The sequence below is a fragment of the Daphnia pulicaria genome, chromosome 12 (assembly GCF_021234035.1).
Source record: "Daphnia pulicaria isolate SC F1-1A chromosome 12, SC_F0-13Bv2, whole genome shotgun sequence".
Lineage (NCBI taxonomy): Eukaryota > Metazoa > Arthropoda > Branchiopoda > Diplostraca > Daphniidae > Daphnia > Daphnia pulicaria.
Window position 1 is genome coordinate 812,206 of NC_060924.1, and position 22,017 is coordinate 834,222.

Genomic DNA, 22,017 nt, shown 5'->3' on the forward strand with positions numbered 1-22,017 from the left:
ATTTTCCGCTGAAAGTATAGTTTAATTCAATTGTTTAAGCATTTTAAGTAATGACTTTCCATTTATAATGGTAATTTATCTTCAATGTGCATCTTATTAAAGATAAGTTCTTTACACTCAAATATTAGATAAGGTCCTTTCATTATTTATCGAATGGCAAATTTTTAACAAAATTAAGAGGTAAATTTCTCGTATTCTAATCTTGCACAGAGCTGCTCAAAAAATTATCCCCCTCCCCTTTAGACGAGTGGTTTACTATCCAGCATCGGTAAATATAAAAACATGTGGCACCCATCTGTTAGTTCGTACCTTGTAGCTGTTTATTTGCCGACACACTTAAATTGAAAAGATAGGATTGAAATAAGGAACTCCGATGTCTGCAATTTCCAAAAATTTCTTCATTAATGGCCGGCTTCTATTTAAGGTAACTTAAAAAATGGAAAAAATACTAAAGCTAGTCTTGATCAAATTTTAAAATTGAGATGAAGGTACTATGAGTAATAGCAGAAAACCAGTCTTTGTATTGCAACGCTCATACGACAGTCAAAATGCCACTCAGTCAATAGTCATTGCGCAATGAGATTGCATTCACCGGCTTCGGTAGTCTCACTCACAAAATGCACATGTGCCACTCGTTTGGGAACCATACGTGAATGTGTTTAAGAAGGCAGAACAGTCACATCCGGCCCCGTCAGCTTTATTCGAGAGGTACAGGTGATAGCAATATAATAGTTGCATTTTCGAAAATCGTTGCCACTAGTTGTTTACTCTTCTGCTGTCTACAGGAAATTTCGAGTCGACCTCCGAGAACACCTTAATGCAGTTAAATAACTTTTTAAACGTTTTGGTGCGATCCAGATTGCACGCTATGCACAACCGCCCGTCTCGTTTGCACAGACGCTGTTTCTCCAAATGGTTTGTTGCAGCTGTATCCGTCAGTTGTTCCCTAATTGTTTTATCGACCTATCAGAACTCCACGCCACAAGGATGCAGGTTTGATTAGCTCATTCATTAAACTTAAAAATTTTTAAATCAACCTAACGTTATTGTTTTCGATTACAGAAAATTTGCGTTTATGAAAAATCATAAATGCGCAAGTAGTACAATTGAAAATATTATATTCCGGTAATTCATCAATATGTAAGATGTTTCAATTAAGTGTTTATAACTGTTTGAAAAATATTTAACAGATTCGCACACAAAAATAAGTTGAATGTTGTGTTGCCAAAAAGCGGGAACTACCTTTCCAGAACTGAACTTTTTGACCACTCATCACTGAATACTACGAAGTGGAAAAATGTCGAATTTGATATTTTCAGTTTGCACAACCGCTGGAACAAGAAGGAGGTCATGGCGCTGCTGCGTGAAGATGTTCCAGCCTTTACTATCGTTCGAGACCCTGTCCAAGTCTTTAAATCCATGTTTCACTATCTACAGCCACAGTTTGGAAAGTTTTATGGCGCAAGAGATATTCATGAAATGGTCGTCATTATCCAAAATGGTTCATCCCCTTTATTGAATAAGCGCGCAGGTAAATTGTTTGGCCGAAACCAAATGGCCTGGGACATGGGGCTGTCACCCAAAATCTTTGACGATGAAATCGCCATCACGGAAGAAATTGAGCGACTGGATCGCGAGTTCGATCTGGTGATGGTTGCCAATAGGATGGAAGAATCGTTGGTCCTCTTGAAACATCTCCTCAACTGGCCTCTCGAAAATGTCGTCCACCTCAACCTGAACCGAAGAAAACCGGAAAAGTCGTCCGTTCTGAGTATTGAAGAGAGGAAGGTGCTTTCTGATTGGCTGGCCGCTGACGTCCGTATCTTCGAACATTTCTCCCGTCGATTCGACGAAAGGGTAGCGGAATTCAATCGGAAACATTCGACTATGCCAGCGTTTCTTGCTGGCCTTTTCGAGATGGAGAGTGCCATGGAGAGGGAGAGGCAGTTACTGGAGGAAGCCAACAAGCAACTTTACGACACTTGTGTTGTTCAAGAGTTGGGCAATGAAAAACTGAAAGGGGCGTTCAAGGAGTTCAACAACAATATCATGGGGTTCGTCGTCAACAAGTAAGTTGAGCACTATTATAAGTGAAAACAAGTGTGCGTTTAATTAATAGTTTTACATTTCTGTTACAGAAAGCATGAATGGTGTGCCTTCTATGCGATGAAAGAACACGCTTACTTGAAAATATTCCGAGATTTACTTCTTTCTAGAACAATGAGAAGCAATAGAAATTAAAGTTAACAATTAAAGTTTTGTTTAAAATTTTGTGTCAGTTGCCTGGTTGTATAATTTTCTCCTGAGAGGATAGTCTATTTACTGAAAAACGTGAAGTTTGTGTTAAACAAATTTTAAGCATTTGAAATTTTGAAGGAAGATTCATTTGTCTTCCATACCCAACTTGAACCTTAATAGTTAACAATTGATTGGCTAGAAGAGTAAGACTATTTTATTCTGAGTAATTATTAAAGTCGTGAATATTTTTGTGTCTAAACATTTGGCAGCGTTGCTTCATTTTCTCCCTCAGTCAGTGTTAGTTTGTTGTGACAAGTGAAAGAAAGAGAACATCGCCCACATCACAACCCCGATAAACACAGGCAAACTAGGTTCTTAATTTAGTTAGCAGTTAGCTGTCACCGTCTGAATTCGCTATTCCCTGAAACTGTTGTGGACTACTTTTGAATTACTGTTTTACGTTAGAGAGACCATTTGGATAAAGCCAGATTAGATAACGAAATAGTTATTTACATGATTGTGCGGAGCTATTTTGTCTAATTTACGCCGTTCGGATGGTGAAAAAGAATGATGATTGCTCAAACATGCGAGTGGCCGACGGAAGAATCATCGTCGAGTGAAGTCCAAGGGTAGATGCAAAATTGGCAGTTCGCCAGTTCCAGACGTAACCATTACTCCCAAACTGGTGGTAGCGAGGTGACAGATGAGAAAAGACCTCCGTGTCGAGCAAGACGCACTAATCCAAGTATGCGACGTCCAAGTAATAATCGAAGAAAATCCTGTGGCTATCGACGTCAACTAACAAATAACAATTTCTACTCAATAGTCGACCAGCGAGGAAAAATAGGTAAAGTCAGTTATACATGGCTGTCAGTTTGAGTTTCAGCAACAAAGCTCACTTATTAGTTTTTAATAATAATGTGCTTTTTTTCTACTTCCGGTTTTCTCATTTCAGTCAGTAGTTCAGTAAATATTCATCTGACGCACAAAAGAGCCACATATTCGTGATCCTCGTCAAATTTGTGGTGAAGTTCATGTTTATTTTGTACGTACGCGTACTTCCGGTTTCGAGAATTAACCTGGCCGTTCAGGAAAAATCTCGATTTTGACCGAATTCTTGTTTTCGTTTAAATTACTCCTAATTCACCCCAAATTTTACGTTGATCACGAATATTTAGTTTATTTTGAGGAAAGCTCAATGGTTAAGGCGCTATCGCTTACTTCCCTCCGTATACTTCCGGAAAATTTGCATAAAACTAGCAAGTGAGCTTTGTTGTCTGTACTACTTTCAAGATTTCAAGCTAGGATTTAGCAAATAAAAGTGCAATTTTCAAGTTTTGTGTTGTCTTTTAATCTTTTAAAAGACAAATGGAGAGACTCCTTCAAATACTGAGTTTTGAGACTTGTCAAATAGATGGCGTTGGCGTGTTTATCGTGTCAGTTACGGGCTTATGGCGGTTTGCTGTCAAAAGTTAAGCTATCGTGAATTCATAGGTAAATTCGAGTGATTTAGTCTGTAACTTGTCGGTGATGTGTTCTATTCCGTGTACATGTTGGATAACCATGATAATGGATAATGTTTCTCATCAACTTATTCAGGAGGAAACGTGAAAGGGTCCTGGCCGTGACATGTATGTGCTACTGTGATTGTGCAACCAACATAAGATTCAAAACTCATTACTAGATGTCGCCACTGTCGCACTTGTTGTTTACGTCCCCATGTCATGAAACGAGACGAAAAAATGGGCGAAACAAAACAAATTGTTGCTAATTATAATTATATTCCGTGATTTCAAATACCAAATGGATCTTCGTATCTTGTGTAGGTTTATCTTGAACTAGTTTCCTTATTTTCATGTTATACCAACTTATTTCTTCAAATATTAGATGCATAGCTTATTAGCTACTGTCAGCCATCCCAACAAGTTGACTTCTAGCACTCAGTCACTTTCCATCTATTAGATCCCTATGCTGTCAAAAGCCTAAAACCCATGTTTGAAGCACACATATAGTGGAATATAAATGTACGGGTATAAGGTATTTTCCCATTACTGCTACCACACCAACCACACTACGTCAAATGCCTTACTAAATCATCACTCATATGATAAAGGTAAGCATCAATATCACCTATCACCACGCTACTGCTTCACTACTCTCTTTAGCATGGAATTTACCACACCTGAGGAGTAATGCAGTTGGTTGCTGTAATTCGATTATTACAAGTTTTCGTCAGAGCACGCAAGATCCCCACGGACATCCTTGAGTCAATGCTGGATTTTGTCCATGACAGAAGAGGAAATTCCACCAACGTTCCGCTCCATCCTTATCTTCAAGACGTACGCTCATCCAGCTTCACTGCTTCAGCGCTTCTTGTGCTACACAACTTTTCTTGCTTCACTGGCGAGTTGGATCACTTCAGTTGCTGTGACACACCTGCAGTCACTCACCAAGGAATTATGGCCAGGTACCGAACAATTGACTTATTTTCGTAGATTATCTACTAGTAATCTAATAATCATAATAGCGTTAAACTCTCTGTCTGTGTAATAATTCCAAAATCAGGCCCTTCTTGCGCGTAAAAGAAATGTGAACTCTTTTTTTTAACGCTAGATGGCTTTTGTTAATTTTCAGCTGTCAAAACAGTCAGTTTCAGTTACTTTGCAAATCTTTTAAAACATTTATCGGCAGCTGTTGTGTGAAAATTTGTTAGTGAAAACTGACGGTAACTATTCCACCAACAAAGCTCACTTGTTAGATTTTTGATAATATGTTTTTTTTTCTACTTCCGGTTTTCTCATTTCAGTTAGTAGTTCAGTAAATTTTCATTCGACGCACAAAAGAACCACATATTCGTGATCCTCATAAAATTTTTAGTAAAGTTCATGTTTTTTTTTTGTACGTACGCGTACTTCCGGTTTCGAGAGTTATCCTGAACTATAGTTCAGGAAAATTCTCGATTTTGGCCAAATTTTGGATTTCGTTTAAATCACACTTTATCGATCCCAAATTTCATGGAGATCACGAATACCTGGTTTACTTTTACGGGAGCTCAATGGTTAAGGCGCTATCGCTTACTTCCGGTATAGTTCTGGAAAATTTGCATGAATCCAGCAAGTGAGCTCTATTCTGCGTACATTTCTTGATATTGCCAGCTAGATTTTTAGCAAATAGAAGTACCCTGTTTAAGTTTAGAGCAGAAAATCTGTATCTTAACATCAATGTGTAACTTTAACTGCCATGTCATACCATAAGAATTGTTTTCTCTTTCAGGTATTGCAGAGGAGACGTGGAGAAGATCGACACCAAATACGTCGCCAGTGTGTCAAAAATGTCAGCTGCGGAACATCCTTTGTTGTTGGTAATATGTTTTCGTTAGTTAACCCGTTGGCTGCCACGCCTTTGTTCCCCCATGTTAGCTCTGTAGCACGGGCCCGCGCTGTTCGGTCTCGTGGTTTATTTGCCGCGGGGTCGGACAGTTGCATCAGCCCCAGATTCGCCGAAAGGCCCTGTTAGGCAATGCACCATAGGGACTTCCCCCTTGTCGATACGGTGATTGATTCTAGAGGTTGTGCATTCCATCTTCTCCTGTCACCGTGTCAGCCCGGACTTGTCAGCAATGGCAAGTCCCACCTTGGTCATGGATCCTTCTGACGTGACGCGTAGAGAGTACAACCTACGGGTTGTATGGCGTGGCAGCCAACGGGTTAACTTAAGTGTATGTATGTTTGTATGTATGTATGTATATTGTATGAAAAGTGGAGGAATTGTGGGCGGAGGTGGGAAAATAAATGCAATTCCAACTATTTATTTCTGTTTTTAATTACACATCCCAACTTTAAGAATCAATACTTTAGATACACAATACATGTCGTTAACGAATATACATAGTTTATTTAGCATGAGAAAGAGCTGGTTGATGTTCGGAAAATCTTTTCAGAAATGTCTTCAAATAAAAGAACAAAATTTATTCCAATCTGTGTTATTTGTATGACTACGTGAAATCGCCAATCAGTCAAACTGTTAACATGGCCGTGATAGAACTGCATCAAAGACATTCAGTCAGGAGAAGATTGTGGCAATTACTATTAGGAAGAAGTCGATACGGAAAATAGCAATTACTAGTCAGGAGCAACTAATCTCGGGGAGAAGTAAAGTCAAGCTAATAAAAAACAATATCTAATTGAGACCATTCATTACGAAATCGATTGACATGGCATAAAACGAGTCAATTTTCTGGGAACACGAACAAACGTAATGTACAATACTCGAAAATTCTGTCATCTCAAAATGACGTTGTCCTCCAACGCCACAGAACAAGGGTCAAGGAATTTACATTTAACTTTGAATCTTGCCACCTCGTCCACCCTCAGAAATAAAATTAAAGAATCCAAAGTAGAAAGTACCTCCTTCCCCCCAAAAAACTTCTTCTAATTTTCCTGTCAAAAATGAATCCTAACACAAAAAAAACCTTTTACGAAGATTGTGATGTCTCAACTTATTAGTAAAAGGAATCACAATATAATCTTAGTGTTCACTTAACACTTAACAGGTAAATTAGCCTACTACATGAAATAATTTGGTGATGAACACGAGTCCTGGTCAATCTGGCAGAACTCTTAACATCTCACCGTCTCCTGAAGTCAGGAAATCTGAATAAAATAGAAAGATTAACACAAATAATGTTTAGGTTCATGAACTATTCTTAATTAAATGAAACCAGAACAAAACTATTTTTGGAAAATTTCAATATGAAAGTTACTTTAAGCAATGAATCACAAGCTGGGCTGGACAAAAACAAACATCGTTACTGTTTGACAGCGAGGAATGTTTAATGAAAACGAAATGACAACAAATTATATTTAAAAATAGTTAGTAGCACAATTAGAAGAGAGATAACCAACTAGACAAGGAATTTCCAAAATCCAGGAAAATAGCGACCAAGCGACCGTCTCCACTCCGACCACGTCAGAAATGAAGAAATTAAGTAGCAGACGATGAATGGCAATGGCAGATAAGCAGTAAATAATTTCTCCGCTAGATGCTATACAATCGCCTGTATCAGGCGGCAAATGCGAAGCAATCAAATCCTTTACCTTCGTGTTGTAACAAAACTGAAAGTTATTTGAAAATTGCAAATACAATCAAGCTGACAAATAATTTAAAGCCTACATTTTGAAATGTCAACTCTGAGGACTCAACATCTTGTAAATTTTATACCTGAAGGCTTAACCACGGTAATAGAACTCCAGTGCCCGACAGTAGAACTTCTTATGTCTTTGGAGTTCTACTGTCGCATACAAAGAATTTTTTAAGTTAAGTTTTGCGGAAATCTGCTGATCACTGACGCAGTTTTCCGCTAAACTAAACCATCGCATTTTGTCTCATTGCCGCAGCGGTGGTATAACAGTTGCGTTTAAACTCGTACAGAAGAAAAACCGTCTTGAACCGGACGCCCTGTTTATTGAATTTTTTGTACATTTTTAAAAAATAATAAAAACTAGTTTAATGTATAAAATGGTATAAAATAAGGTGGACTTTGAGCCATCTAGTGATAGCCCTTAGCATCCACGGACGACTGGAGGGAACGGATTCCTGCGTTAGCAAGGTAGAAGGTACCCGAAGGGCTTTTTTTTTAGCCTTTTCATTTAGATTTAGCTCAAATTAAAGTTATACCTTAGTCTGTGACACATGACAAAGCGAACGAAATCGAGGAATATGTGATCTTTACTATACACGGCCGTGTCAACTTCTTTTTCAAATGGGGACAATTGGATAATTAATTATTCCCGAGTCAACAGTCGTAAAACACAACAGCAAGTTTAATTGTAATAGACATCAGCAACTTATTAAACCACAGTTGAGCGTGTTTTCTAATAACAGAAATGCTTCGGTATAATCGTGTCTAAATTTACTCGTCCCGCTTTGAATAGACTATATTGTCTTATTCGTACCACTTGAAACAGTGTCCTTTGAATTACTATACTTTTCCTTTTAACTTTTCTCCTTTTAACTACTATACGCAGCGCGCATGTTCAACAAAATTCCTCTCTGCATTACGCGCCACCAGCAATTTTCGCTCGTGTTACTTTCCCCACGGTACACCTGTTGGTACACAGAAGAATGTCACACCTGCTAGGGTTGCAGAGTCCAACGTCTTCTGTCGGAAAACGTCTTATGATTACTACGCATTTCTTGGTGCATGTGTGTTAAATTGTACAGAATGTAAATTAAATTCACCTCGTATATTTTCTCTCGTACAGTTGAACGGTCTGAAAGATTAGGGCCCATAATGCAGCGCAATCAAGTATGAGCGTTTCGTCCAACCTCGACTCGGCCTGAAACTGATGGCTAACGATATCATCGGTAGATCTACTTGTATAACTAAACAGAAGGAAGGCGTAATTATTTCGTCACCTAAATATTAAACATTTGTCATGTTCCTTCAGGCTGAGTATCCGCAGCAACCGGCGACAACTGCAGTTCACAGGCCATAGCCTAGTCAAATACTCTGGATGAGGCGCACTTGACTTTTCAGCAATGTCATCTTCATACAACTTTCACTTTGACAAGTCCATATGTTTAGCTTGGGGGCTTCCTGAAAAAAAGAAATGATACGTGACAGTAGTGGAAATAATTTGGATACGAACAGCAGTGACATAAAATTCATCAGCCATACTTTTCGTGTTGTGTTACTCGATTTTCTTACCTGTGAGTTAGTCATTACTGTTGCTTGAAATCAAAACACGATTTCATTGGAGGCGATGGTGCGTTTACATTCCTCGACTCTGATCGCCGTCCTGCGTCTCGTAGTGTTCCTTGCTTTGTTGCTGTCGTTGCACTATGTTTTTAGTCTCATTAGAAAGTCCACCTCTGAAAAAGAAATAATTAGAGATGAGGATGAGCATCAACAGGTAAGACAAATGAATTAAGAGAGTTTAAGTCTGCCTTTCAATCTTTACACTAGCTGTTGTGGGAAAATTGAATTATATTCCTAAATCTTAGAGCTTTACAGAATCCTTTAAACTAACAAGATCACGTCAAGAAAATCAGACTACAACTACTGACAAACCATTTCCAAATAAATACAATCTAATGGAGGAGACCTATGGCAAGGAATGGTCCAAGGCCCCAGCGGACGAGTACTCGGTTGATTGCACCGTAGGTATTATGCGGCTATGACATGTAACAGTGTGACACACCTCATAAACCCATTTCGATTTCAGACTACGCTAACGCAAATCAGTTGCAGCAAGATCATCCGTGTGTTGTTCATTTGATTCAGAGCAATTACCTCCGCCCACCAGCACCCAAAAGAGTCCCGTATCAAATGGACTATCCCGAAACGATCGATCCTTCCGACGGCCAATCTAAAGCCATTTTAAGAATATTGCAGAATAAAGTATCATTCAAAGGATAATTAATTCAGACGATATTTACGACAAATACCACAGCTATCAAATCGATTTAATTTTTGCCGTTTAAGATCAACGGCTTTTTCATCGAGTGCGGTGGTTACGACGGCGAATTCCTGTCAAACACTTTGTACATGGAGCGATCACTCGGCTGGACTGGATTGCTCATAGAAGCTGACAAACAAGCGTACAGCCGACTGATAAGACGGAATCGCAAAGCTTATACTTCACCCGTCTGCCTTAGCACGAAGCCATATCCAATGCAAGTAAGTCCTTTATTATAATATGGCAATCAAAATTACGTTTGAAAAATTTGCCTTATCCTGTCGAGCGTGTCTTTATTAGGTCACCTACAATGGCTCCGTCTCGGCAGGGAGTTTTGTTGTTTCGCAAAAGGAAATGAATGGAGATCAGCAATCAAATGAGATGCTTGGAATCCTAGATGGATCGGCTGTAAACGACACTAAAGACATTTACAAGGTTCAGTGTTTCCCGCTGTATTCCATCCTACTCGCCATTGGCAGGACCCACGTAGATTACTTCGGTCTCGACGTCGAGGGGTCAGAGTACAAAATATTGAAAACTATTCCGTGGCACAAAATTTACGTCCAGGTAAAAACAAGATCATAAAAAAAATGAATTATCTTCTATAACGTAAAGTCGTAAACTCATTTGTGCGTGATTAAAGACATTAACAGTGGAATGGAATCACACGCCTGAAGGTGAACCCGCCATATCCCGACTGATGGAGGGCGACAATTTCATCAAATTCGGAATGTTTTCAATGCCTTACTCACATGAAGTCGTCTTCGTTCAAGATTTTCTCTACGGCTTTAGAATATTCGAGGACGAGGCTTAGATCACCGGTATTTTTTTCTTTTCTGTATTACGACATTGGCGACGAAATAGGAAATATACTATTATTTTAAAAATATTGCCTGACGATTAATTGTGCTTCTAATCGCTTTTAAATTTGTTTGTTTCCAAAGCTACTGTGGCAATATCAGACAATTTAATTTTTACCAAATCGTGTGAGCTATTGCATCCTGTCGCGCGGAAAGAGACGTGAAAACATTAGAAACTGTTTGGCGCACGGTATTGCTATTCATGCAAAGAAAAGGGTACTAAATAAAACCGTTCGAAAATACAGGAAAAGGCCCAACAAATTCTCCTCAGCGACCTTGTTATATCTGCCCCTTTAATTGTGTACTTGACATCCATAAAGGTGACCAACTACTACCGTCTACTGCCGTCTTTCTTCGCCGGTCTCAATTAATTCAACATATTTCATGATAAATTGTTTGGCGCACAATTTTAAAAATGAGGAAAGGGTTAAAGATAAAACCGTTGCGAAATAACAGGAAAAGGTCATACAAATAGTGAAATACTCCCCCCGACCGTTTGACCTACCCCTTTCGTTGTATTCTTGACATACGTGTCAAGGTGGCCAACTGCCGTCTATTTTTTCGCCGTACTCAATTGCAAGGAAAATATGGTGGGCGTAGTCTTGTGTAGGGCTAGGGGGTAGTAAACGATTTCAGAGAAAATTTGAAAAGGAATGTGTTCTCCGAAAGGATTGGATGGATATGGGTTGTGACGGTGGATGGGAGGAAAGGTAGTCATAGCGCTTCCATCAAAAGACAAAGATACGAAGCCCTCACGTTTTCTCAAAAAAATACGGTAAGCAAATTGGCGTTGAATTGTCCAGCTCTTAATTGCTATTTGCTATTTGAAATTTTCAAAACCATTTTCAAGTCCATCACCGGAAATAATATTCAAGTGGAATCAATCGGCGCAATTCCGGATGCAGGTACAGACGCGCTCGTTAGACTCGGATGTCCGTCATAGTCCGTGCCCTGCTGACAATATCTTCCCCATTTCCTCAATTACTTTTTTAAAATCATTCTCCCAACTGCTTTGGCGTTTTTCACGTGATCAAATCAAAACGAGAGGTGAAAACAATCACACATTTCAGGCCTTTTGATAAAAATGGGAGACACTACGAGTCAAGCCAAATTAAATCAGAGCTTCCATCGCCCTCCTTTTATTTCAGCCTTGCCTGACACACATTCCAGTTGGAATCCAGTGTCCATTCAACTTCTCTTGCAGCTGGAAGAAAGAAAAGAAAAAAAAACATCCTATTCTCTAGCATTTTCCACCAAAATGAAGTGGTCAGAGTCGTCATTTCATTTAGTGGCGGCCCTATGGCGCAGAAAACACAAATTATTGGTCATGTTGTTCTGTTTTGTTTTCGTCATCGGCGTTCGCCAACTGGATTTCAACCAAGTAAGACTCTCGCTTTAAAACTGTACTAATTAATAAATAATTTCATTGAATTGACGTATAGGATAAAGTGATTGAAACGGAGGAGAAATTGATGCCATTCAACGACATTGAGGAGGAGGAAGCTGGGCCGCCGGCCCTCAAAACGATTCTGTATTGGAACAGTTTCTTTGATTTCGAGGATTTCAATTTCGGATTTGGACAGCAACCGTTTCTCGACGCCAAATGCCCGACAGCCACTTGTTACCTCACCAACGACCGGGCATTGTTCAATCAGAGCGACGTCGTCATCTTCTCCGTCCAGCAAATGAACCTCACCGATTTGCCGCCATATCGTTTCGCCCACCAGCGATTCGTCTTTTACGAAATGGAATCGCCGGCCACCACGGACCCGCTTCCGCTTTTATACAACCGCACCCGCTACGGATTCTTCAACTGGACCATGACGTACCGCCTGGACTCGGACATTGTCAATCGAGACGCTTACGGAGTGGTTGTGCCCATCCCAAACAGCACGGCGTCTTCCGTCTATCCCAAATTTCGCCCAGCTGGATCGGCTCCAACGCCCAATCGCCGGAATTATCCGCCCGTCAATGTTTCCGGCAAGAAGAAATTAGCCGCCTGGTTCGTGTCGAATTGCGTGACGTCCGGCCGACGAGAGGATTACGTCAAGGAGCTCATCCAATACATTCCGGTCGACATTTACGGCAAGTGCGGCAATTTGAGCTGCGCCGATCAGACCCGCGGCCGGGAAATGGTCCACGACCATTACAAGTTCTACATCGGATTCGAGAATTCCCTGTGCACCGATTACGTGACGGAAAAGCTAATGGTCGGCTTATTATACGACGCAGTGCCTGTAAGTCGATTTGAAATTCTTATTTAATTCGAATCATTTTTAACGTAATTATTGTTAAAAATGATTTCAGATTGTCAAGGGCGGAGTGGATTACACGGAATTCGCCCCGCCCCATTCGTTTATCGACGTCAACGATTTCGCAACGCCCAAACAACTCGCCGATTATCTTTTGCTGCTGGACAAGGCCGACTCGCTGTACGCCCGCTACTTTGACTGGCGACGGGATTTTACCGTCGAATTGTACCAGAAACGCGGCTGGTGTCGCCTCTGCCAATTGGCCAATGACGACCAACTCCCGCCGCGCGTCTACGACGACATTCTCAAGTGGTGGGTCGACGATCCAGTCAACTGCAACTTACCCAGCTGATAAAAACGGCCCTTATTAATCTATTTTGTATACGAAATCAAATTTTTATTGTAAATGAGAATTCAGTGCGGCAGAGAAACAAAAATACATTTCACCGGAATTGCGCAACTACGGAAACGGCTTATCCCCGGTGCATTTTGAGCGGGCGTTATATACGCGGCTAACGCAAATACACATTCACTCATTAACATCCGTGTTGTCTATTGTGCAGTCGCCCTACTAGTTATTCCACGGTGTTTGCTCTTCAGCGTCCCTCAGTTATGTTACAATGAGATAATAAGGATTGGACGCGCTTAGTGGTTTGACTAGATTTATAATATTTATAATGAGGCCCAAACAATCGTCCCATCTCTTTTTTCAAGGTGAAAGTGTAGAAGATATTACTACTCGATGTGCGTGTTGATGACCTTTAAAATAAAAACGAGCCTAATCAAAGCGGAACACTGAACTTTGGTGACACGGTAAAAAGAAGAAGAAGCGAGAGAAAGTGATGAGGGTCTAAATAGGTGAAGAAACCCAACTGGTTTTGAGACAAGTCGCCCTTGATTTCCATATCTGATGTGAGACGCGTTGATTCCCAGCGACGCTCACGACTTTCTCTTTGCACGTCAAGTCCCTTCTTGATATTCAAACTAGTTGGATTTTAAAAACAAAAAAGATCTGCGATGTTTTAACACAATATCGTTCGATATGGCCAGACGAGGTTCACACTTTTGAACTATCTAAAACATTAAAAACTAAGAAAAAAATAACGAGTAAAACAAGATGGAAAGAGAAGGTTCCGGTGTGGTGGCAAGTCCCTCTTTCGGATTGGATTGTTTACCCAAGTTGTAAAATAGTTAAAACAGGCCTGATCTGCAGTTGTTCTACTAATGAATTAGTTCTAAATGAACACTGACTGAGAAGAGAAAAACTGCAAGAGAAAACAGTTGATCCACTCAAAGGCCTAGCTCAGGAATAATCGTACCATGTCATGATTTACAATCGACGACACCAAATAGTCAAAAATGGAGAATTTAAATAAATGTTTTCCCTACCTTTATGACTGGGAAATACGGCCAGACATCCACAAGTGATCCATCCATCCGCTGAAAAGTTGAATCCACCAGGCGGGATAGGAAAAAGGGCCTCAGACTCGTGAATACACCCACACTCACATGGGTGTACACGAGAACAGAGGGGATTTAAGGAAAGGGGAAGAAGAGATACATGGCCATCGGTAGTTTCCCCAATCACTGCTGTTACTGCTGATGCTGTTTATCGAAAAATTAAAAAAATAAAAGAATTGGGTTACGAAAAATATTTAGACATAAACATTGATATAAACACGGATTAAAAATTGATTTAAAAAATAGTTGATCCCTCAATTTATAGGTATGCGGGATATAGGTGCACGATTAACAAACAATTTATGTAATTTAGATCATTATTATCTATTACTTTGGGTGCGCCTAGGTTGCGACTTGAATGCAGTTGGTGTGGCATTCGAAATTTTTATCTAATCTGCCAGCTTGTTTTATTTTATTTGTTCATTTCGAGCTCTCTATTTGAATAAAACATTCTTACATAAAAATTAGACCTTGTAATGTTTCCACCAGTGTCCAGTTGTTGCTGTCAGCACACTTGTTTTCTTTTCTGGTCTGCTTCGCTCCATTTAACTGCAAGAGAGAAAATAAAATTTGTTAGTGAATAAGTGATGCAATGCAATGCATCACATTTAGTTTAAACATTAATGTCACAATTGCTGACTTTACCATAAATAGTCGCTAATGTCTTTCGATAGTGAAAGGCTTGGCTAGCGTTTTAGGATTCGTCGCTAGTTAACAAAGGATTAAAAATAAATGATTTACTGCAACTTTAATGGTCCGTTCGACTTGTTATTGAGTTAATTAAACGATTGCTAATGTGAAACACGATCGAAGGATATGCACTCATCAATCGACAAATTCAATTTAAATTTCCCTTCACGCCTAGTAAAACGCGAGTAAATCAATTTGAGCTAATAATTTATATCTGTTAGTTTTTCTTTTCTTTTCTTTGTTTGACCAGTCCGCAGGTTAATTCCCGCTTCAATAAACGGTAGATTGTCCAATGTCCATATAGCCACGTAGAAAACAAATAACATCAGACCTTGAGACTGACATTTAAAAATTTTTATCGCGGAATTTATCTTTTTCGACAGGGATATTATACAAACACAAATTAGACTCTTTTATATCCGCAATAATATCCCAATTTATCAAGCGTAACCTTTAAGTTGAACGCAACAATGGGTCCGACTTTATAAATTGAAATGCACATCCAGTTTCAAAAAATGGCATATTCTCACTCACCCAAGTTATTTTGCTGTTGGTTTTCACATGTTGGACTGACGAAAAATGGGCAGTTTTATTCAGGTGAGTCCGCAGAGTCATGACAACCAATCAATCAGTGGTGAGTCATCACGCATCGAAGATAAAGCGGAATAATCGTCGTTAAACAACGTTAAACTCTCAAAAGAACCAAATAGATTCAACTAAACTTAACGGAATAATTGGATTATAATGGTGACGTAACTTATTTGAGTCATCATAAACCAAATATGTTGCTCAAGAGTAAAAACCAAATTTGAAATAAAAAATATCGGCAGTTTTATCTTTTATGGACTCGTTGCACGATAGGTGATTGATAAAACTGCACTAAAGGTATTTAAACAAAGTGGGTTTTCTGTCGATTGTTACGTGTCACTTTTGTTACAAAGAAAATCAAGAAAAAATGGCTCGCCAGACAGTTTTTTTTGGTTTGATGTTAATTTTAAGTTGCAAAACAATTTGTTCCTCTGCTCTTACCCCATTTTCCTTGGAAGACAAACTGCAAGAATTAGAAGTGAGACTAGAAGCCAAAATTGAGGCTAAAAATGCTCAACTTGAAGAAAAGGTGACACAACTGGAGGCGCAACTCGAACTAAATGTAAGTCTATCATTTAGTTTAACTTAGTGTTCCACTGTAACATAAAACCCAAAATAAAAATAAAAATAATATAAAACATTATTTCCGCTTTTCTATGACAGAATGAACTAAGACAAGATTTGGCATTAAAAGTAATACAACTAGAGGCCAAAAATGTCCAATTGGAAGTCAAAATTCAGGACCAAGAAAGAATTTTAATTTCCCTGTTGGAAGCGGATGAGCTTCCAGTTTCCACTGATTCAAAATTATTTCCAGTTGAAAAAGAAATTTCAATTCGATCAACTGGAATGAGCGGAAGCCCAAGGACATGCAGAGAACTTCAAGCGATTGATCCTTCACTTCCATCCGGAATGCACTGGATTGATCCGGACGGCCAAGGTGTCGGCGATAACCCAATTTACGTTTACTGCGATATGACATCAGGTCAAATAGTTAAATTTTCAATTAAAGAAAATATGATCTGATTAATTATCTTTTCATAAAAACAGGATCAACCTCAATTGTACACGATAGTGAATCTTCTTTAAATGTGGGCCACTGCGCCGATGCCGGGTGCTATTCACGTTCCATCAACTACAATTCGTCAATCGGACAAATAAAAGCTTTGATAGAATTATCCACTGAATGCCACCAATCGATCAAAGTCAGTTCCAGTTGATTCATTTAATTATTAACGTTTAATTTTTTATTCTTTTATTAGTACGACTGCTACTTTGCTTCATTCGAGTCAAATGGCGTCACCTATTCCTGGTGGAACGACAGAGAAGGAAATGCGCAATACTTTTGGGCCGGAAGTAACACGGACGGAGTTCACACCTGCCAGTGCGGAATCGATGCAAATTGCGTCGATCCTGCGGCGAAATGCAATTGCGATTCTCTTGCACCACTTCAATTAGTCGACGACGGTGCGTTACGGTTCACACGTTTTTACAGAATTAAAATGAATAAAATAAATTTCGTATGCAGGTGTCATTACCGACAAAAATGTTCTGCCCGTCACTCGTTTGAATTTCGGAAGAACTCAACTGGAAACTTCATCCGGCGTCCACACGCTTGGCCGACTCGTTTGCACCGGATCAGTGACTTTGACTGGACTGCCAAAGTCGTGCAAAGATTTGTGGTTGATTGGCCACACCCTGAACGGATTTTATTCCGTAATGGGATCGGCGAAAATGGAATCTGTTTACTGCGATTTCTCTAAACTCCCTGACGATCCAGGTAAATGTTTCAGATTCTCAACGTATTCAATTGTAATTATCAAATTTTGAATTGATGAAAAGGTTTCCAGAAATGGATTGGATATGTCGACGTTAAATCGGCGCCTGTCCATTTCTACGTCCAGAGAAATTCTAATTTCAACACACAATCAACTCCGATCCCGTTCGATTTGGTGCGGGTGAACGAGGGAAACGCCATGGATTTGAACACCGGGAAATTCACGGCACCGCAACCGGGAATTTATTTTTTCTCTTTCGCGGGAGTGGCGCATCTTGAATCTTCATCTTATGCTAATTTTTATTCTTATCTTTATTTGAACGGGAATTCAATCGGGTTGAGTTTTGTTGCAGAGTATAAGGGCCCCGTAGAACAATATAGTGTGGTGACCCTCCAGTCGACGCTGAACTTGAAAAAAGGCGACCGACTCTGGGTGCAGATTGGTTATTCTGGTTCAGACACGTATTTGCATGACAACATTGATTACCACTTGACCCATTTCACGGGTTTCATGTTGGAGGAGGAAATTGCCGCGTCCCTTTGAGGTTCAACTTCATCGGCGACACGAAACATTTTCGACCCGAACATTTTTGTTTAACGTCGATAAGAAATTTTTGGGACGGAGGGAATCTTGACGGGGGGGGGGGGGGGGGGACTGGGGAGGGAAGAAAAATTTATTCGACTCTTAATTCATTTAGGAATAGGAATTTCTTTGCCAATATTGAACTGTAGATTTAATTACACTTACTGAATACACAAAACGAATTTCAAATTTGTATCTGCAAAACTCTAGACGTTATAATTTAAAAACCAATTTTGATTGCCACATTTACAAAAAGCGGGAGGCCTTGAAATGGGAGAAAATTCATTCGCGTTTAATTCACTTACGGATCGGAATTTTAAAATAATTATTTTACAGATGAATGAACATTTTAGTTGTGCACTCGTCCAGAAAAATTCAGTCTACCTCTAAAAATAAGAGCACGGGACGTTGAAAACTCGTTTTGATTGCCAGATTTAAAAATTGATTTATCTCGTTATTTGAAAATTTCGTTCGAAATGAAAACGAAAACGATGCAACCTCACATCTCGTTTATCTTTAAGAAAGATTTTCATTTTTTAAATTTGATTTTATTAACTTTTAATCATTTTCTTCTCACGATCGCAGGTTGGGAGGAGAGAAAAAATAGGGAACTTTGGGTAGAAAATTTGGTCGACTCTTATTCATTCAGGAGTGGGAAATTCTTGACGAAAATTTAAATGTAAATGCAACTAAACATTTGTAATGCACAAACGAATTGTCACGTTTCTATCTATTAAAATGTGGGCGTGGCAAGTAAAAAACCAATTTTGATTGCCAGATTTTTACTAAATGCAGAGTGGACTAAAGTGTGAGAAAATTCATTTGCCTCTTTTGATTTGAAATTTTTTCAAACTCTTTTCACAGTTATATCCTCATTATAGTTGTGCATGGCTGAACGCAAATTCACGCGTTCATCTGCAAAATTCAAGGGCAGGGGACTTGATTTGATGATAAAATTTCCCCTTAAAAAAATTTAAAAAAAAATCCAATTTGATTGGCGATCGCATTTGATTAACATCACATAAAATTAACGCTGAATCGCTTAATATTCCCCGCATCTTAAAAAAAAAAAAATGGTTTTAATTTAAAAATTGTGAATTTCACGGTAAATCCCGCACGAAATGGACGACCACGCCACCGCGGTGTCAGAAAAAGACGAAAACTGTCAGTATCGAAAGGCCAAGATGTTGAGAGACCAAATAGTTGAACCATGTCGTGTTAGTTGATTAAACGAAGATTCTTTTAACTTTGATGACATTCGTTTGGTGGTTTTTAATCATTAAAGACATTACAGTTTAATGTCAGGTGATGAATGCCAAATGCCAGGGTCGGCCATTCACGATCGTTTGACGACTCAATGGTGATGATTTTACATTACATTGACGTCAATGTCAACGTCAACTGTTGGATGGTTGTTAAATGCCACGAAAAAGAATTCAAACCAAAAATTGTTATTGTGACCTCCTATCAACATTTACTGTCAGTGAGTCGTGAGGTACAAAAACGGGCCTGATCCACAGTCGTTATTCAAATGAAATATTTAATGAGCCCTAACTGAGGAGAACAAAAACGGCGATATAAGAACCATTCAACCGCAGCCTAGCTCAGGAAGGAATAATCGTACTCCTTTCTAGATGTAGTGATTGATAATCAACGACAACAAGTAGTCAAAAAAGAATAACAAAGATCAATGTTTGTCCTACCTTAAAGCCTGGGAAATACGGCCGGGCATCCACAGGTGCTTAGACCATCAAAGTTGAATTACACCAGAGGCGGGATAGGGAAAAAAGGGCCTCAGACTCGTGAATACACGCACACTCACATGGGTGTACACGAAGACAGAGAGGATTGAACGAAAGGGGAAGAAGACATCCGTAACTCTCAGATTGACATCGGTAGTTTCTCCAATCCAAAATGATGTTGTTTATCTAAATGACAATTTAATATGGGTTACGAAAAAATATTTTGGACATAAACAACAAGGAAAATGAGACAGTGGGTAAACCTGAATTTTTCAATAAATGGGAGAATGTAAAGTATGTCCATGTTAATACACTGAACTCGTGAAGGTCCTGCAACATAAAAATCTCTCTAGCAGGTCGCAGGAATAAAAGTAACACAAATCATTACCCAAAAACGATGCTGAGGACAGGTCAAATGTCAGCACAAATAAAACTTTCATATTTTGTGATTACGATGACTGGCCTCAAATCTGCACAAAGGAAAAGTTTACGCAGGTGCAAACAAACTGCCAAGCATCGACGGGTGGCTTACATGGATAAATGCCAGTCAGGAACTATGACATTTCACCAATTTGTAAACAGGTTTAACTTTTTTGTTTAAGCTCTCGAAATCATTGCATTTGTATTATCACTTTAATTTACCTTCCAAACAGCGTGGAGAGCCTTGAGCCTCCACACCAACACCACAGAGTCCACACGACGAACGACCACATTTTAGTCATTTTATTTGTTCACCAATTGTTCGTGCAGCCACGTACGTTTACCAAAAAAGTGACCGTTACATTTTCTTCATAATCTTAAACTTTTTATGTGTGTGGGATTGAGTGCAGCAGAAGCAGGAGCTTTTTCGAAACTGGTGAGTGGTGAAGAACGAGACTGTAGCAGACGACACTGATATTCTAATTAGCCATGCTTTAGTAAGATATCGATACAATTAAAAATCGCCACATTTAATCCAGGAGTTCCAGGACCCTCATGAAAGTCAAGAGGGAATAAACTACGGCTGGTAATTAATTTAATGCTGCAGAATTATGAGCGCCAAAATTTAAATCGTAAATAATATTATAGATTTTCAAAATTCAAATAATCCAGAAATTGGCGGCAATTTCAAATTGTAATAAACTGCAGCACTATATAGGCTGTCAAACACTTACCAGAATAAACACGGCAAAGTGTTAGTTGCTTAGTAATAACCTGCTGGCTAGATTACGAAATAGATTGACGTGTCATGTCAGTACGTTTCCGAGTAACTAGAACTCTGCGACGGATCGTTTTAAAAATTTCCTGTTTGCTTATTATATAGGCCTAGTTCGTCAAGATGGTCAAAGCGAGGGTCAAAGTTAAGTTGCGAATTTAGAATTCTCAGATGGTTGCAGTTGATACAGGCTTTATTTACAGTGACGGGCACGTGATATTGCGGGACCGCGTTGCCAATCTACATATGCAAACAAAGACAACGAGCCCTGCCAAATAGCCTAGTAGCATTTGCCTTTCTTAATAATATTGGCACAAAAGCCCGGAAAGTAATATTCTGTTTCCCCGGCACATTTTCTGTGTTATCCATTGACGGGAGAGAAGCCAGCAGAGAGGAACTCGGTCGTGTATATGCCAGCAGCAACAATGCAGAATCTCCGTGAAACAAAACAAGAAATTAAACGGGTCTAGATAAATAACAGAACTCTATCTTATAAGGATGTCGTTGATCCAGGAATATTCAAGTCGTTTGAAATTCGCAAGGATCGCCTTGTTTGTTTTCTGGAAGGGATGTTAGATCCATTCTACAAGTGGAATGATTTGTTGCGTGAGAATCCAATGCGGTATATTCCTATTCCTCTATATATCTCCCCTATGCCTCAGACTCGTGAATATACACCCACACAATCACATGGGTGTACACGAGGACATTTAAAGATTGGGGAAGAAGAGAGACGTAACGTGACCGACATCGGTAGTTTCTCCAATAAAATGGAATGCTGGTAATCTAAATGAAAAATAAAAAAAATGGGTTACGAAAAATATTGAACTAACAACTCAACAAGGAAGGAAAGTTGCAAATGAGACAGTGGGTAAAACATAATTTTCAATAAATGGGAGAATTGAAGGTTTGCATGTAAAACACTACATTTATGCAAGCCACGAATCACTAAAATATCTCAGGTCGCAGGAATAAGAGTAACACAAATCATTACCCAAAAACGATGATGCTGGGATTGATGCTGATGAGAGGCCAGAAAAGGAAAACTTGCATATTGTGTTGTTATGATAGTTGGCTCAGGCATAAAATCTGAACAAAGGAAATGGTTACATAGTGCAAACATTGACATGGGGCTTACATGATAAATGCTAGTCAGGCACTACAATTTCAC

General features: G+C 39.3%; 4 protein-coding genes and 1 long non-coding RNA gene across 10 annotated transcripts; 4 read left to right on the forward strand and 1 right to left on the reverse strand.

Moving 5' to 3' along the window:
• The first annotated feature begins 2 nt into the window (after positions 1-2).
• LOC124316320 (galactosylceramide sulfotransferase-like) lies at positions 3-3,082 on the forward strand. Of its 4 annotated transcripts, none has more exons than XM_046782189.1 (6): positions 3-424; positions 483-714; positions 786-993; positions 1,063-1,125; positions 1,191-2,069; positions 2,139-3,082. In XM_046782189.1, the coding sequence occupies exons 2-6, from the start codon at positions 654-656 to the stop codon at positions 2,239-2,241; spliced, it is 1,314 nt and encodes a 437-aa protein (XP_046638145.1). In that variant the 5' UTR covers positions 3-424; positions 483-653; the 3' UTR covers positions 2,242-3,082. The 4 variants fall into 4 exon arrangements, with proteins under 4 accessions (XP_046638145.1, XP_046638148.1, XP_046638147.1 ...); XM_046782192.1 differs by having other exon boundaries at positions 483-708; XM_046782191.1 differs by having other exon boundaries at positions 489-714.
• Positions 3,083-8,230: 5,148 nt separating this feature from the next.
• LOC124316646 lies at positions 8,231-20,502 on the reverse strand. Of its 3 annotated transcripts, XR_006911908.1 has the most exons (8): positions 20,294-20,502; positions 20,040-20,205; positions 19,915-19,981; positions 19,613-19,837; positions 8,948-9,111; positions 8,656-8,836; positions 8,479-8,589; positions 8,231-8,398 (listed from the first exon to the last, which is right to left on the reverse strand). It is a non-coding gene; the product is annotated as an uncharacterized LOC124316646 (long non-coding RNA). The 3 variants fall into 3 exon arrangements; XR_006911909.1 differs by lacking the exons at positions 19,613-19,837; positions 19,915-19,981; positions 20,040-20,205; positions 20,294-20,502 and adding an exon at positions 14,200-14,235; XR_006911910.1 differs by lacking the exons at positions 19,613-19,837; positions 19,915-19,981; positions 20,040-20,205; positions 20,294-20,502 and adding an exon at positions 9,533-9,786.
• LOC124316471 (protein Star-like) lies at positions 9,261-11,653 on the forward strand. The gene is made up of 5 exons (XM_046782446.1): positions 9,261-9,403; positions 9,465-9,640; positions 9,725-9,919; positions 9,999-10,265; positions 10,342-11,653. Exons 1-5 carry the CDS (start codon positions 9,334-9,336, stop codon positions 10,510-10,512), a joined length of 879 nt encoding a protein of 292 aa, XP_046638402.1. The 5' UTR covers positions 9,261-9,333; the 3' UTR covers positions 10,513-11,653.
• Positions 11,696-13,581, forward strand: LOC124316298 (alpha-(1,3)-fucosyltransferase C-like). Its single transcript, XM_046782163.1, has 3 exons — positions 11,696-11,939; positions 12,001-12,795; positions 12,866-13,581. Exons 1-3 carry the CDS (start codon positions 11,817-11,819, stop codon positions 13,160-13,162), a joined length of 1,215 nt encoding a protein of 404 aa, XP_046638119.1. The 5' UTR covers positions 11,696-11,816; the 3' UTR covers positions 13,163-13,581.
• LOC124316249 lies at positions 15,940-17,919 on the forward strand. The gene is made up of 6 exons (XM_046782076.1): positions 15,940-16,111; positions 16,213-16,534; positions 16,600-16,754; positions 16,812-17,016; positions 17,078-17,329; positions 17,392-17,919. The coding sequence occupies exons 1-6, from the start codon at positions 15,947-15,949 to the stop codon at positions 17,868-17,870; spliced, it is 1,578 nt and encodes a 525-aa protein (XP_046638032.1). The 5' UTR covers positions 15,940-15,946; the 3' UTR covers positions 17,871-17,919.
• Positions 20,503-22,017: the final 1,515 nt, after the last annotated feature.

What these genes read in the sequence shown, in the direction of transcription:
- LOC124316320 (XM_046782189.1), top strand. Translation starts at nt 654, where the DNA reads ATGTGTTTAAGAAGGCAGAACAGTCACATCCGGCCCCGTCAGCTTTAT. An exon ending in TCCACGCCACAAGGATGCAG is followed by an intron (nt 994 to 1,062) that starts GTTTGATTAGCT and finishes TTTCGATTACAG; the next exon opens with AAAATTTGCGTTTATGAAAA. An exon ending in ATGGGGTTCGTCGTCAACAA is followed by an intron (nt 2,070 to 2,138) that starts GTAAGTTGAGCA and finishes TTTCTGTTACAG; the next exon opens with AAAGCATGAATGGTGTGCCT.
- LOC124316471 (XM_046782446.1), top strand. Translation starts at nt 9,334, where the DNA reads ATGGAGGAGACCTATGGCAAGGAATGGTCCAAGGCCCCAGCGGACGAG. An exon ending in CGAAGCCATATCCAATGCAA is followed by an intron (nt 9,920 to 9,998) that starts GTAAGTCCTTTA and finishes TGTCTTTATTAG; the next exon opens with GTCACCTACAATGGCTCCGT. An exon ending in GGCACAAAATTTACGTCCAG is followed by an intron (nt 10,266 to 10,341) that starts GTAAAAACAAGA and finishes GCGTGATTAAAG; the next exon opens with ACATTAACAGTGGAATGGAA.
- LOC124316298 (XM_046782163.1), top strand. Translation starts at nt 11,817, where the DNA reads ATGAAGTGGTCAGAGTCGTCATTTCATTTAGTGGCGGCCCTATGGCGC. An exon ending in GCCAACTGGATTTCAACCAA is followed by an intron (nt 11,940 to 12,000) that starts GTAAGACTCTCG and finishes ATTGACGTATAG; the next exon opens with GATAAAGTGATTGAAACGGA. An exon ending in TATTATACGACGCAGTGCCT is followed by an intron (nt 12,796 to 12,865) that starts GTAAGTCGATTT and finishes AAATGATTTCAG; the next exon opens with ATTGTCAAGGGCGGAGTGGA.
- LOC124316249 (XM_046782076.1), top strand. Translation starts at nt 15,947, where the DNA reads ATGTTAATTTTAAGTTGCAAAACAATTTGTTCCTCTGCTCTTACCCCA. An exon ending in ACTTCAATTAGTCGACGACG is followed by an intron (nt 17,017 to 17,077) that starts GTGCGTTACGGT and finishes TTTCGTATGCAG; the next exon opens with GTGTCATTACCGACAAAAAT. An exon ending in TAAACTCCCTGACGATCCAG is followed by an intron (nt 17,330 to 17,391) that starts GTAAATGTTTCA and finishes ATTGATGAAAAG; the next exon opens with GTTTCCAGAAATGGATTGGA.